The sequence below is a fragment of the Phocoena phocoena genome, chromosome 15 (genome assembly GCF_963924675.1).
Source record: "Phocoena phocoena chromosome 15, mPhoPho1.1, whole genome shotgun sequence".
Taxonomy (NCBI): domain Eukaryota; kingdom Metazoa; phylum Chordata; class Mammalia; order Artiodactyla; family Phocoenidae; genus Phocoena; species Phocoena phocoena.
This window is the reverse complement of record NC_089233.1, coordinates 7,632,238-7,644,311: the sequence shown is the minus strand read 5'-3', so window position 1 is coordinate 7,644,311 and position 12,074 is coordinate 7,632,238. Positions and strand designations below refer to the sequence as shown.

At 58.9% G+C, this 12,074-nt stretch overlaps 1 protein-coding gene across 1 annotated transcript; it reads left to right on the top strand.

The window, feature by feature from the left end:
• Positions 1–2,188: 2,188 nt before the first annotated feature.
• MYL10 (myosin light chain 10) lies at positions 2,189–10,797 on the top strand. Its single transcript, XM_065892011.1, has 6 exons — positions 2,189–2,281; positions 2,822–2,897; positions 3,751–3,855; positions 7,987–8,065; positions 10,365–10,413; positions 10,699–10,797. Exons 1-6 carry the CDS (start codon positions 2,246–2,248, stop codon positions 10,795–10,797), a joined length of 444 nt encoding a protein of 147 aa, XP_065748083.1. The 5' UTR covers positions 2,189–2,245.
• Positions 10,798–12,074: the final 1,277 nt, after the last annotated feature.

Sequence of the window (12,074 nt, the reverse complement as noted above, 5' to 3'; positions counted from 1 at the left end):
GTCAAGCCTCAGCTCAGAAGCCACCTCCTCCAGGAGGTCTGCCCTGAGTACCCCAGCGGTACAGAGGCTCCTCTGTGTTCTCAGCATCTTCCCTCCTCGTCCATCACCCTCTAGTGATTGTCTGTCTCCCAGCTGGACTGTGAGCTCCTTGGGGACAAGGACCAGGCCTGATTCAGCTCTAGGTCCCTGGGATTGGGCACAGGGCCTGGCTGGAGGTCAGCAGGTACCTAATACATGTCCGGATGCTTTGAGGGAGACGTTATCTCGGTTTTATAAATGAGGCTCAGGGCAGAAAACTGATTTTCCTAACATCACAGAGGCTGTGAGTAGCAAAGCCAGGATTAGAACTCAGGTCTGGGTGACCCCTTCTGCCCTGAGATGTTCCCTTCAGCGGATTTTTATTTTTTAGAGGCACATTATAGAAGGGAATTTCCAAGACAGCTGGGCTGGAAAGGGTCCTGGCTAGGAGATCAGAAGCCCGGTCAGGGCCCTGGGCCTCAGGTTTGCCTGTGCAGTAGGAGAAAACGACCCCTTCCTTCCTTGCAAGGTTCTAGAACAGGGTCTGTCACACAGTAGGGTGACGTTTCCCCCAGATGGACTTGAAAGCCTGGGGCGAGACAGGGATGGGGGATGCCGTGGCCGAGGGCAGGTCTGAGGAGAGAAAGGGCAGCATATCCCACAGACGGAAGTGACTGCTTTTTATTAACCAGAAGGAAATGTATATGTAATTATGTGAGATGAATTCCACAGGGAGGTTCTTTTCTTTATGATGTCTGAAGGGATTTATAAATATTACAGGGGTTTTACAGCATCATAACATCCTGGCCGCCCTGCCAGCCCCCTTTCAAAGGATTAGTGGAGACAAAGGACCCAGTAAAAGCTAGTTATAAGTCAGCCGGGCACTGGGGCTCCTGAAGTGAGCCCAGGAACCCAGGGGAGTTGGGGGCAAGTGAGGGGATGTGGACATTGGGCGAGCGGACAGGAGTGAGCCAGGGGGAGGGGAGACCACAGAGGCACTGGGGGCGGGCGCGGGGGTGCCAGGGAAGCCCGGGCTCTGGGGTGGGGTGGACGGGGCTGGGCACAGAGGGTGGAAGGGCCTGAGATGGAGGCCCGAGCTGGGTGTGGGGGCGCCCACGTCTGTGGAGGGTCCCCTTCCACCTCCTCCTTTGTGAAGTCCCGCCTGTCCTTTCCCCCCCATCACAAGCCAAGTCTGGGGCTCCTTGCACATGGGGACCTTAGTGACGGCTGCTGAGAGAAAGGTCCCTTGGAGGGGTTTGGGAACAGAGAGCTTTCAGCAAATGCCCAGTAGTGGACGACTCTCAGGCACCATGACATCTGGAAAGAAACACACGGAGGCAGGAAGTCTGGCCAGAGACCCTCCACGTGGGTGGTCACCTGCTCTGCCGGCTGCCCTGAGATACGCCCTGAGCTCTGGGCAGCCATTTCCAAACCAATCCAGATCGGAGCCAGGCCCTGGGTGGGGGAGGGGAGCCCAGCGGTGGGACAGACACAGGGAGATATGGCAGGACAGTGTGCTACGTGCTACGGGGTGTGGAAGCCCAAGACTGGTGGGGAGGGACAGAAGGGGTGGGGGAGCTCTAAGTTGGCCTTGGGAGGGGTTAGTCAGGGAAGGCTTCTCAGAGGAGGAGGCGGGGGAATTAAGCCTGAAGGATGAGGATTCATCCCGATGGAAGGCAGGGAAGGTGTCCCAGGTAGTGGGAGCAAATGTTGGGAGAGAAGGAAGCTCAAAGCAAGTGGGGGGGGCCCAGGTTGCCGGGGGAGGATGCTCTGGGAGAGGGACAAGGAGCAGACCTCTCAGGGCTAAGGGATCTGGGTGTTACCCTGAACACCGGGGAGGGTGGCCCCCACATGGTGGCTGGTGCTAGAAAAGACGCCCCTCTCTGCTCCGCATCCTGGGCACTGACCTCCTGCATTCTGGAGTCAGGGGCCTGTCGGGGAAGCAGCAGGTAGCCCCGCGGGGTAGCGGCTCTGTTGGCTTCTTGCCGGGAAGAAGAAGCAGGGAAACGCCCTGCTTCTCTGCCAGGCTTCTTGAGAAGCCTGGTCTGTCTGCTGGGGCCCATGGGGGTGGGCAGTGTCATTCAGGAGATGAGCCCTGAGGGTTGAGTGGGGTGAATGGGGGACCTTCCCAGGAAGGGACTTCTGTAAGGCGTCCCCTGGAACCTCACAGGCACCCAGGAGAGCCCGGAAAAGAGCAGAAGGCGGAGCCAGCTCCAACGTCTTCTCCATGTTCGATCAGTCCCAGATCCAGGAGTTTAAAGAGGTTGGTCAACCGCCCCCAGGGCCATAGGGAGGGTTACAGGAATGCACGGAAAGCCCTTAGGGAGCCGGCAAGGTGTCGGCTCAGCCCTCAGTCCCTGGGGGGTGATGACATCACTATCCTTAGAGGCTGCCATGCTATAGCTTAGACTCTGGAGAGGTGACGAGCTGTCCTTGGGCAGCCTCTACCCCATCTCTCCCTGAGCCTTTGCTTGCTGTGTGACCTAGGGCAAGCCCTTCCTCTCTCCGAGCCTCAGTTTTACTCTCCATAAAATGGGGTTGCTGGGAGCATGATATGAGGGATGGGCACGAAGCCTCAGCACGTGCTGGCACACAGTAGGAGCCCAGGGCACGTTAACCATCACTCTCACGCCGGGGTCATGCTGAGCTGGGTGACTGGGTGGCCAGAGGGCCTGTATTGAGGTTGCCCAGGCAACAGTGGTTGGGAGGACAGCCCCTTTCAGGGAGGGGGGATCTCTCTGGGGAGGGGGCCTGGGCTTGGGCAGGTGGGCGGGTGGCTGCTCAGTGCCCGTGTCTCTGCCAGGCTTTCACCATCATGGACCAGAACCGGGATGGCTTCATCGACAAGGAGGACCTGAGGGACACCTTTGCTGCCCTGGGTGGGTGACCAGCAGCCAGAGGCTTGGGGCTTGGGGGCAATCCGAGCCCTGGCCATCCAGAAAGAGTCGGCAGCTGGGGGCAGGCCAGGGCGGTTGGCGCAGGGGATGTGAGGGGCTGGTGTTCTCTGGGGGTGCCGAGGAGGGGCGGCCACCGCCTGGCAGGTCAGGGGAGATCCCGGGTGTTAGAGGAGGACTGACCAGGGGAAGGGGGACGCAGCAGAGCATGGGGAGACGCAGTGGGTGGGGAAGAGGCTGGAGATATCCAGGGGTGGGACTCGGGTTACTGGGCGGTCTTCAGCTGCCAGCGAGGCTTTGGCCTTCTCTGAGGGCCCAGGGATGGGCCTGAAGCCTGGATGGGGGCACTGGAGTTGGGGGACAGGGGCGTAACCAACTCACTTCCGGACTGAGCCTTAAGCTCCCAGAGATCTGCTTGTCCACTGGGACCGTGAGGAACCCGGGTCCCCGTCTCCAGGCAGCCAGTGCATCCCTCCCGGGGCACCTGAGCCCTGAGGCCCAGGTCTTCCACCCCTCAGCTTCAGCTTCTTTGGGTCTCAGTTTCCTCATCTGTAACATGGGGATAACCACCAACTTGCTCTCCTTTCCAGGGAGGCTGAGGTGGTGGCAGGCAGGTGGTGAGGCTGGGGGCAGCCCAGTGCTGACCACGGCTGAATGTGCCTCCATCCCGAGGTCCCCCAGCAGGTGGGCAGGGTCTTAGGGCTGAGCGGGGGGCAGGTGAGATGGTAGGGCTGGGGGATTCTGCAGGATGCTCCGTGGTCCCAAGCTCTGCTCTCTGGGGCTGCCTGCAGGCAGGGTCCCCTCTGACCCTCCTTGTACTCCTGGGTGTCTTCCCTAGGCCGCATCAATGTAAAGAACGAGGAGCTGGAGGCCATGGTGAAGGAGGCCCCCGGGCCCATCAACTTCACCGTCTTCCTGACCATGTTTGGGGAGAAGCTGAAGGGTGAGTGAGGCCCCAGGGGGCCCTGGGGAGGGATGGGCGAGTGGGTGTGGGTAGGCAGGGCCCTGTGTGCTGACGTACCCCGCACCGATGCATGCCACAGCTAGGGACATGACGCAGCCCCAGACACCAGCCCCCGGGGCACACACACAAGACCCTGCCTCGGTTTCCACCTCTATATCACAGAGTGGGGTGAATGCAATGACCCCCAGTTTGCAGGGCTGTGAGGCGCCCAGCGGGACAGTTTGCGAGAAAGCCCTTTGCCCACCGTCAGGATGGTGCCCCGGCCCCAGCCCCACCTTCCTAGCCCTGGGCTCATCTTGCCTGTTCTGCCTTACCACCCGCTGCTGACAGGAGAAGGTGGTATGGGGGAGGGGCGTTCTGGAAGCTTCTGTGGCCAACCCCAGTACAGGATGAGCTTCTCCTCCAGGGAAAGGATCAGGGGCCTCATTTGTGAGTGAGGAGACCCAGGCTCAGACGGGTCACCACACCTGCTCCAGGTGTGCCAGCATCGAAGTGGCAGGGATGGAACTGTAACCCCGACTCTGGCTCTAACCACTGCACTCCCCTGAGATGCAGCATCAGGCCGGGCTGGGGTTCTGTGGTCAGAAGGAAGGGCTGGCCTGGGCTGCGGCTGCCCTTGCGGGGTGGGGCTCATTGTCATCCCATGCTCAGGCAGCCCCTGCCTGATACCCTCCCCTGGCGCTTCGGCTACAACTGGGCTTAAGACCTGGTCTCACACTGACCCCCAGGGTGACCTTGGGCAAGGCTTATCGGCTCTTTGCACCTCAGTTTTTCTGTCTGTAAAATGGGGGTTGTGTTAGTTTCCCGAGGCTGCTGTAACAGATGACCACGAACTTGACGGCTCAAAAAACCAGCAATGGGGCTTCCCTGGTGGCGCAGTGGTTGAGAGTCCGCCTGCCGATGCAGGGCACACGGGTTCGTGCCCCGGTCCGGGAAGATCCCACATGCCGCGGAGCGGCTGGGCCCGTGAGCCATGGCCACTGAGCCTGCGCGTCTGGAGCCTGTGCTCCGCAACGGGAGAGGCCACAGCAGTGAGAGGCCCGCGTACCGCAAAAAAAACAAAACAAAACAAAAAAACCCCAGCAAGGTATTCTCTCAGTTCTGGAATCCAGAAACCTGAAATCTGGCAGGTCGGGCTCCCTGCGAGGCTCCAGGGGAGAACCCGTTCTTGACCTTTTCTAGCTTCTGGTGGCTGCTTCGCTCCCATCTCTGCCTCTGTGGTCATACTGCCCCCTCCTCTTCTGTCTCCCTCTGCCTCACTTTTGTAAGGACACTTGTTATTGGATTTAGGGCCCACCCGGATAAGCCAGGGTGATCAGTCCATCTCAAGAGCCTTTCCTTACATCTACAGAGGCCCTTTTGCCAAGTGACATTTCCAGGTCCTGGGGATGAGGACCTGGGTATATCTTTTGGGAGCCACCACTAAACCCACGACAGCCTGGTGTTGTCCAGCTGACAGAACAGTGCCCTCAGGCCCCCCTCTGGGAAGCTGTTAAGGGTTATTCCTGGGACCATGGCCACCTCCTTGAAGAGCGCAGAAGTCCAGGGGGCAGGGCAGGGGTACACTCACAGGCAAAGACATGCGTGACTCCAGCCATGGCTTTAAAGCAAGTGCTGGAGCTCGTGTCCGTTTGCAGCTGAGCTAAGAGCGCCGACCCAGGGCTGCAGCTTTTTCTCATTTTCGCAGGGGCTCCGGGGCTGGAGCTCCAGCTGAGCCTGTCATGCGAACTTGGCTGAGCCTGGGGTGGGGACAGGAGCCGGGGGGCTGGGCAGGCACCACCTCGTCCCTCTAATTGGGACAAGGACACTGTCATGAGTTTCCCAACAGCAGTGAGGGGAAGCAGTCTCTCTGCAGCCCATTTGATGAGGTTTGCAGTCTGCAAAGCAGAGGGGAGAAGGGAGGACCGGGTGTGGTAAATGTCCAGCCATGGGGCCTGAACCCAGCGCAGCTGGTCCACATGCAGCCGGTCCTGAGGAAAGCAGGCTGGAGCCAGGCTGCCCCGGCACGGAGGTCTCTCCAGAGACCCTGGGAGGCAGAGACTGCACAGCAGCTCCCCAGCCATAATCCCGTGGCCACCCCTTCTCCTCCTTCAAGGCCAGGCTGTGATGGGCCCTGGATGGAGCCTCTGGCCTGGGCACACTGGCTCCCTGCCACCCTACCTAGAGGAAGCCCACGGCTCTGCCTCTAGGAGCTCCCAGGCTGGCAAGGTCAGCACTGAGCCCAGCCCAGTCACTCAGGGCCAGTCTCAGAAATGTTGAGTCACTCAGACATCATCCCCTCCAGGACTATCCTGATGGTGGGGACACAGCTGGCCCTGACCCAGTCTGATGGGGGAGACACAGCTGGCCCTGACCCAGTCTGATGGGGGAGACATAGCTGGCCCTGACCCACTCTGATGGGGGAGACACAGATGGCCCTGACCCACTCTGATGGTGGGGACACAGCTGGCCCTGACCCAGTCTGATGGGGGAGACACAGCTGGCCCTGACCCAGTCTGATGGGGGAGACATAGCTGGCCCTGACCCACTCTGATGGGGGAGACACAGATGACCCTGACCCACTCTGATGGTGGGGACACAGCTGGCCCTGACCCAGTCTGATGGGGGAGACACAGCTGGCCCTGACCCACTCTGATGGGGGAGACACAGCTGGCCCTCACCCACTCTGATGGGGGAGACACAGATGACCCTGACCCACTCTGATGGTGGGGACACAGCTGGCCCTGACCCACTCTGATGGGGGAGACACAGCTGGCCCTGACCCACTCTGATGGGGGAGACACAGCTGGCCCTGACCCACTCTGATGGGGGAGACACAGATGACCCTGACCCACTCTGATGGGGGAGACACAGATGACCCTGACCCGGTTTGATGGAGGAGACACAGCTGGCCCTGACCCAGTCTGATGTGGGGGACACAGCTGGCCCTGACCCAGTCTGAGTAACAGGAGCACAGCATGGCAGAACAAGAAGGGGGCTCTGGAGGTTCAAGGAGTTGGCTTCAAACCCTTCCTCCCCTTATAGCTGGAGACCTCAGGCAAGTAACAGAGCCTCTCTGAGCCTGAGTTTCCTCTTTGACAAACTGGCACATCAGGACCTACCACAAGGGGTGTGCTGGAGTCCCATGGGGTACAGTACCGAAGCTGCAGGATGGACTTGGCACAGATGTGTCTCTTGTCAGATGTGTCTGCGGCCGTAATAATGTCGGTCAAGACCTTGCCCATTAATGACCCTTTATCTTAACTGATCCTGGGAGGCGGGCAGCAAAGCCCGCCCTTGTCTCCGTTTCACCAATGACACAGCTGAGCCTTAAGAAGGAAGGGGACACCCCGTGGTTCCATAGTAAGAAGGGAGGTCAGTGTGACGGGGAGAAGAGCACCAGGTAAGGGTCACCAGGCCACCTGCTGTCATTCACACAGTCCCTGAGACCTTGGGTGAGACCCTTCCTCTCTCTGGGCTTCAGTTTCCCTATCTGTACCACCAGGGGGCTGGGTATTTAATCCCATTGTGTTAGTAGAACCATTTCTTCTAATGACATCTTTCCCCAAAGCCCACACCATAAAAGTGATAAAACCAGAACTGCTCTGGATACGCTCTGCCTCTCCTGTCCCCCCACCCTCATTCCCACAAACCTGTGGACCCACCTGCCCCGCCTCTGGCCTGGACAACCTCTCAGACTCCTCCAATGCCGCTGCCAGAGCCCCCACCTCCAGCCCTCAAGTAGAAGCTGTTTCTCCTCCATCCATTGTCAAATCACATAGCATCGGTTGTGAGAACTTGGACAAGTCACTTAACTTCTCTGAGCCTCAGTTTCTTCATCTGTAAAATGGGACCAATGGGCAGGAGGGTTAAGCACATAGTAAATGCCTAGTAGGCCTTTCCAGGTGCATCTGTGCAGGCTGATTGTTACTATATGCAGAGCCCTTGGCTATTATACTGTTCCTTGTTTCTCTGAAACATCCCTTCTCTGGACTCACTGTGGACTAGAAGCTGGGGAGGAAGCTCCCTGAGCCCTTGGCCTCTGTAGGGGCCATGGGACCTGCCCCAGCCCCAGCCGCTGCCTGGCCTCTTCACCCTGATGCTCCCCCTGCCTGTGTGTACTGCTTCTAGGTACGGACCCAGAGGAGACCATTCTCCACGCCTTCAATGTGTTCGACACTGAAGGGAAAGGTTTCGTCAAGGCTGATTTGTAAGTCTCCTCGGCCTTCTGTTTTGGTTTTTCTCTCCCCAAAGTCTCAGGTGATAGATGGACTGGGGTCGGGTCAGGGTGGGTCGCAGCCCAGTCTCCTGTCCTGCCTGGAACTCAGGCATCTCAGGCAGCTTCCAGCCAGGAGCCAGGAGGCCGCTGCCCTGCCCAGTTCAGCCATTACTAGATGTCCCTTCCCCTCTCTGGGCCTCGGTGTCCCCATCTGTGTGGATGTGTACGGGGAACATGGGATCCCCAGGCGAGGGCTTCCCAGTAGCGAGGGAGGAACGGGTAGGGGTAGAGGTGGGCCCTGAAGGATGACTAAGGATCCCCCTGGCTGGAGCACACAGAGGAAGGCAGGGCCTGTGTGGGCCCTGGACCTTGGGTCTGCCCTGGGGGCATGGGAGAGCCTAAGCAGCAGTGAGGCAGGGGCAACATGGAGGCCAGCCTGGAGGAAGAGAAGAGAGGCTTGCAGCCGCCACAAGGGTCTTGGCCATCGGGATGGAGGTGAGTGGATGGGTGAGTGAAATACAAGAGGCCAGCACCAATGCGATCCAGGGTGTTGGGAAGAGGACTGAGCCAGATGTTAGCCAGGGCCCAAGTGGATGTGGGGATGGAGGCATAGCCATGGGAAGGAACCAGCTCAGCTGGGGCTGCAGAGAGAGTGCGGTGGCCGTGGGCAGCTGTCCGGCCTCCACTGGGCTGGCATCACTGAAGGAGGGAGCGCTAATACCTGCTATGCCTGGGAGCCTCAGCCCGGGGAGAGCACAGGGCAGACGGCCAAGACTTCGGGCCGGGGCGGGCTGGGCGAGGCAGCCTGTCCAGGGGCTGAGACACTGAGTGTTCTGAGCCAACCCCTGAGCTGTCCCTTCAGGGCCTCCAAGGCCTCCCTGGGCCTGTGGGTGACCTTGGGCAGGCAAGATCTCTTCCTTAGTCACAGGCTTCCGCGACCAATGACTGGGATGCTTGAGGCCTCGGCTGGAGGCTAATTTTGCTTTCTGTTCAACATTAGCATAGCACGTGATGGAGGTGGGGTGGGAGAGGGCAGGGGGGCAGGGAGGAAGTGGCGAGGGTCTATCTTGTCTCTCAGACATTCTTACAGCCCCTCACCCCCCAGAGTTTTGAGTCACACTCTCCTCAGGGGTCGGGGAGGGGTTCCTGAGGTTCCCGAGGGTTTCTTCAGTCTGCAGCCCTCTCCTTCAGCCCTCCCTCAGAGTCCGGGTTCCCACCCCCATCCTGGAGACCTAGGGAGGCACTGGGGGAACCCCCCGGGGTGACCCGAACCCACCCCTCTACTGCCACCTACCTTCCCTCCCACTAGAGCGAAGTCAGGGCTGGGAGGAACCCTTTGGAGACCCAGTTTGGGAACCGCAGGCGCCATCCCCAGGCTATGGGATCTGAAAGACATGGCTGCCTGCCAGGCCGGCCACAGAGGAGGCTCTGGTTGAAAGAGAGTCTGTGAAAAATCCCCAGCGCGGAGAGTTGGAAACTGTGACTGTCCTGTAGTAACGTAAATAGTGGAAAATATGCGTCGGTCTGGAGCAGGGCGGCGGCCGCCGGCGCCACAGGGCACACGGGTGCTCAGGGCCCTGCTCAGCCCTCTGGTCCCACCCCTGCCCTCTGCACCCCCTGAGAGCTCCTGGGGGCACCAATCCCTCCCCCACAGCCTCAAATGCCCCACCTCTGGCCATCCCTCCAGGCCCCAGCCAGCTCTGGCCACTGTGGGCAGCTGGACCATGCAGGGGGACAGGCCCCACCCTGCCGCTGCACATCAGTACCCCTCCCAAGCCTCAGTTTCCCTCTCCGTAAAAGGGGGATAATAGTACTCACTTCCCAGGGCTGCGAGGAGCAAAGGAGACCTGGGCAGGCGCAGGAGGACGCGGACCTGGGTAGCCTTCCTGCCCTTTGGCTGAGTGCAAGCACCTTGCATGCTCCGAAACAGCTTACAGATGTCCACAAAACTCATAAGCTGAGGAGGCGATGCGTCTAGAACCAGGGCAAAGAGGCTCCCCTCAGTGACCTAGAGGCTGATTATCAGTGCACGATGGGACATCAGAGTGGCCCCCACAGTCATGTCGGGGTCCCAAGGCCATTTCATTGGGTCCCCACCTGATGTGAAGAGGGGAGTCCACGTTACAACGGAGGCTGAGAGCTGAAGTGGCCGCCCGAGGCCACACAGCCATCTGGGGGCTGTAGGGCCAGCCCTGGTTGGGGTCCTCCTGGGCCATCAGCCCCAGGATCTGCGTGTCCACATCCAGAGTGGCCCTTACCCTGAATGTGACCCTTTCTCTCCCTTGAACAGCATCAAAGAGAAGCTCATGACGCAGGCAGACCGCTTCAGTGAGGACGAGGTGAGCGCCGGCTTTTCAGGTCCTTGCTCAGCACTGACGAGCATCGTCCTGGGAAGCGCTCTTTCTTTAGTGATCTGCTGAGATGATGCCCCCTTGACTCCTAGGATGGGAACAAGGGTGGTGGGATCCTGGCCTGCTGGCCTGGCCTCTGTGGCCTCCACCCTGATGCCTCCCTCTCCAAAGAGGGGAGCGACATTCTGCCTAATGCCCTTGGGTGGCTCCCAGCTCTGGCCCCCCCACCCCGCCCCGGCCCTGGCTGAGGCTGACTCCCGGCTCTTTCCCCAGATCAAGCAGATGTTTGCTGCCTTCCCGCCAGATGTGTGTGGCAATCTGGACTATAGGAACCTGTGTTACGTCATCACGCATGGCGAAGAGAAGGACTAAAAGGGGACCGCCGACGCCCACCCCCACCCCATACACACATTCAGAGGCAGCGAACACAGGGCTGGGGGTGGGGGAGAGGGGCGGCCGTTGAGGAGCCCCTGCAGCCAATGTGTGTGTGTAAGGAAAAGGCTCTCTGGCCTGTGGGTCAGGGGCAAAGTAAGAATAAATAATGTAACAAGGTCTGAGGTTTTGTGATTAATGCTCCGGTTGGGGAGAAAGCTAAACATTCCTATGTTGTTGGTTTTTCCAAAGTTTTTCACTTCCTGGCTTTGCTCAAATGTTCCTGATGAGCTGGTGTTTAGAACTAATTGATCCCCAGCTGGGGCACAGGACACTGTCTTCATTTATGAAGCTTTATTGAGCACCTAGTACGTGCCAGCCCTGGTGCCAGTCCCAGCGACATGGACATGAGCCAGCCCTGTCCCCGGGCGGAAATATCATGCAGTGAGACAAGAACTGGGGTGGGGACACAGTGGGGAGGAGGTGGGAGAGGGCCAGGAGAGACCCGACAGCTAGAGGCCAGACAGAGGCAAAGAAGGTGGTGGGGGGAGGGGGCGGGGGGGTGGATTCAAGGGATGTTTATGGAAGAGGCAAAGATTTCTTGAACAGGGCACGCATAGCACCAACCATATAATAAAAGGGCAGAAACTGGACTTCAAATTGAAAACTTCTACTCAGCAAAAGATACCATGAAGGGCATGAAAAGGCAAGCCCAGGCTGGAGAAGATGCTGGCAACAATAGATATTGACAAAGATCTTAAATCCCGAATATACTTTTAAAAAAATCCTACACATCAGGACTTCCCTGGCGGTGAAGTGGTTAAGAATCTGCCTGCCAGTGCAGGGGACACAGGTTCGAGCCCTGGTCCGGGAAGATCCCACATGCCGCGGAGCAACTAAGCCCGTCCGCCTCAACTACTGAGCCTGCGCTCTAGAGCCCGCAAGCCACAACTACTGAGCCCGTGTGCCACAAGTACTGAAGCCCGCACGCCTAGAGCCCGTGGTCCGCAACAAGAGAAGCCACCACAATGAGAAGCCCGTGCACCACAACGAAGAGCAGCCCGGGCTCGCCAAAACTAGAGAAAGCCTGCGTGCAGCAACGAAGCAAAAATAAATAATAAATAAATTAAAAAAAAAAAAAAGGATGTAAGGTCCATGGAAGCAAGGGTTTAAAAAAAAATCCTATACATCAATAAGGGAAAGATAACCAAAACAGAAACAAGGTAGGTGACGAGGTCAATGGCAGAGCTGGGAGTGGAACCCGGGCAGCATGGCTC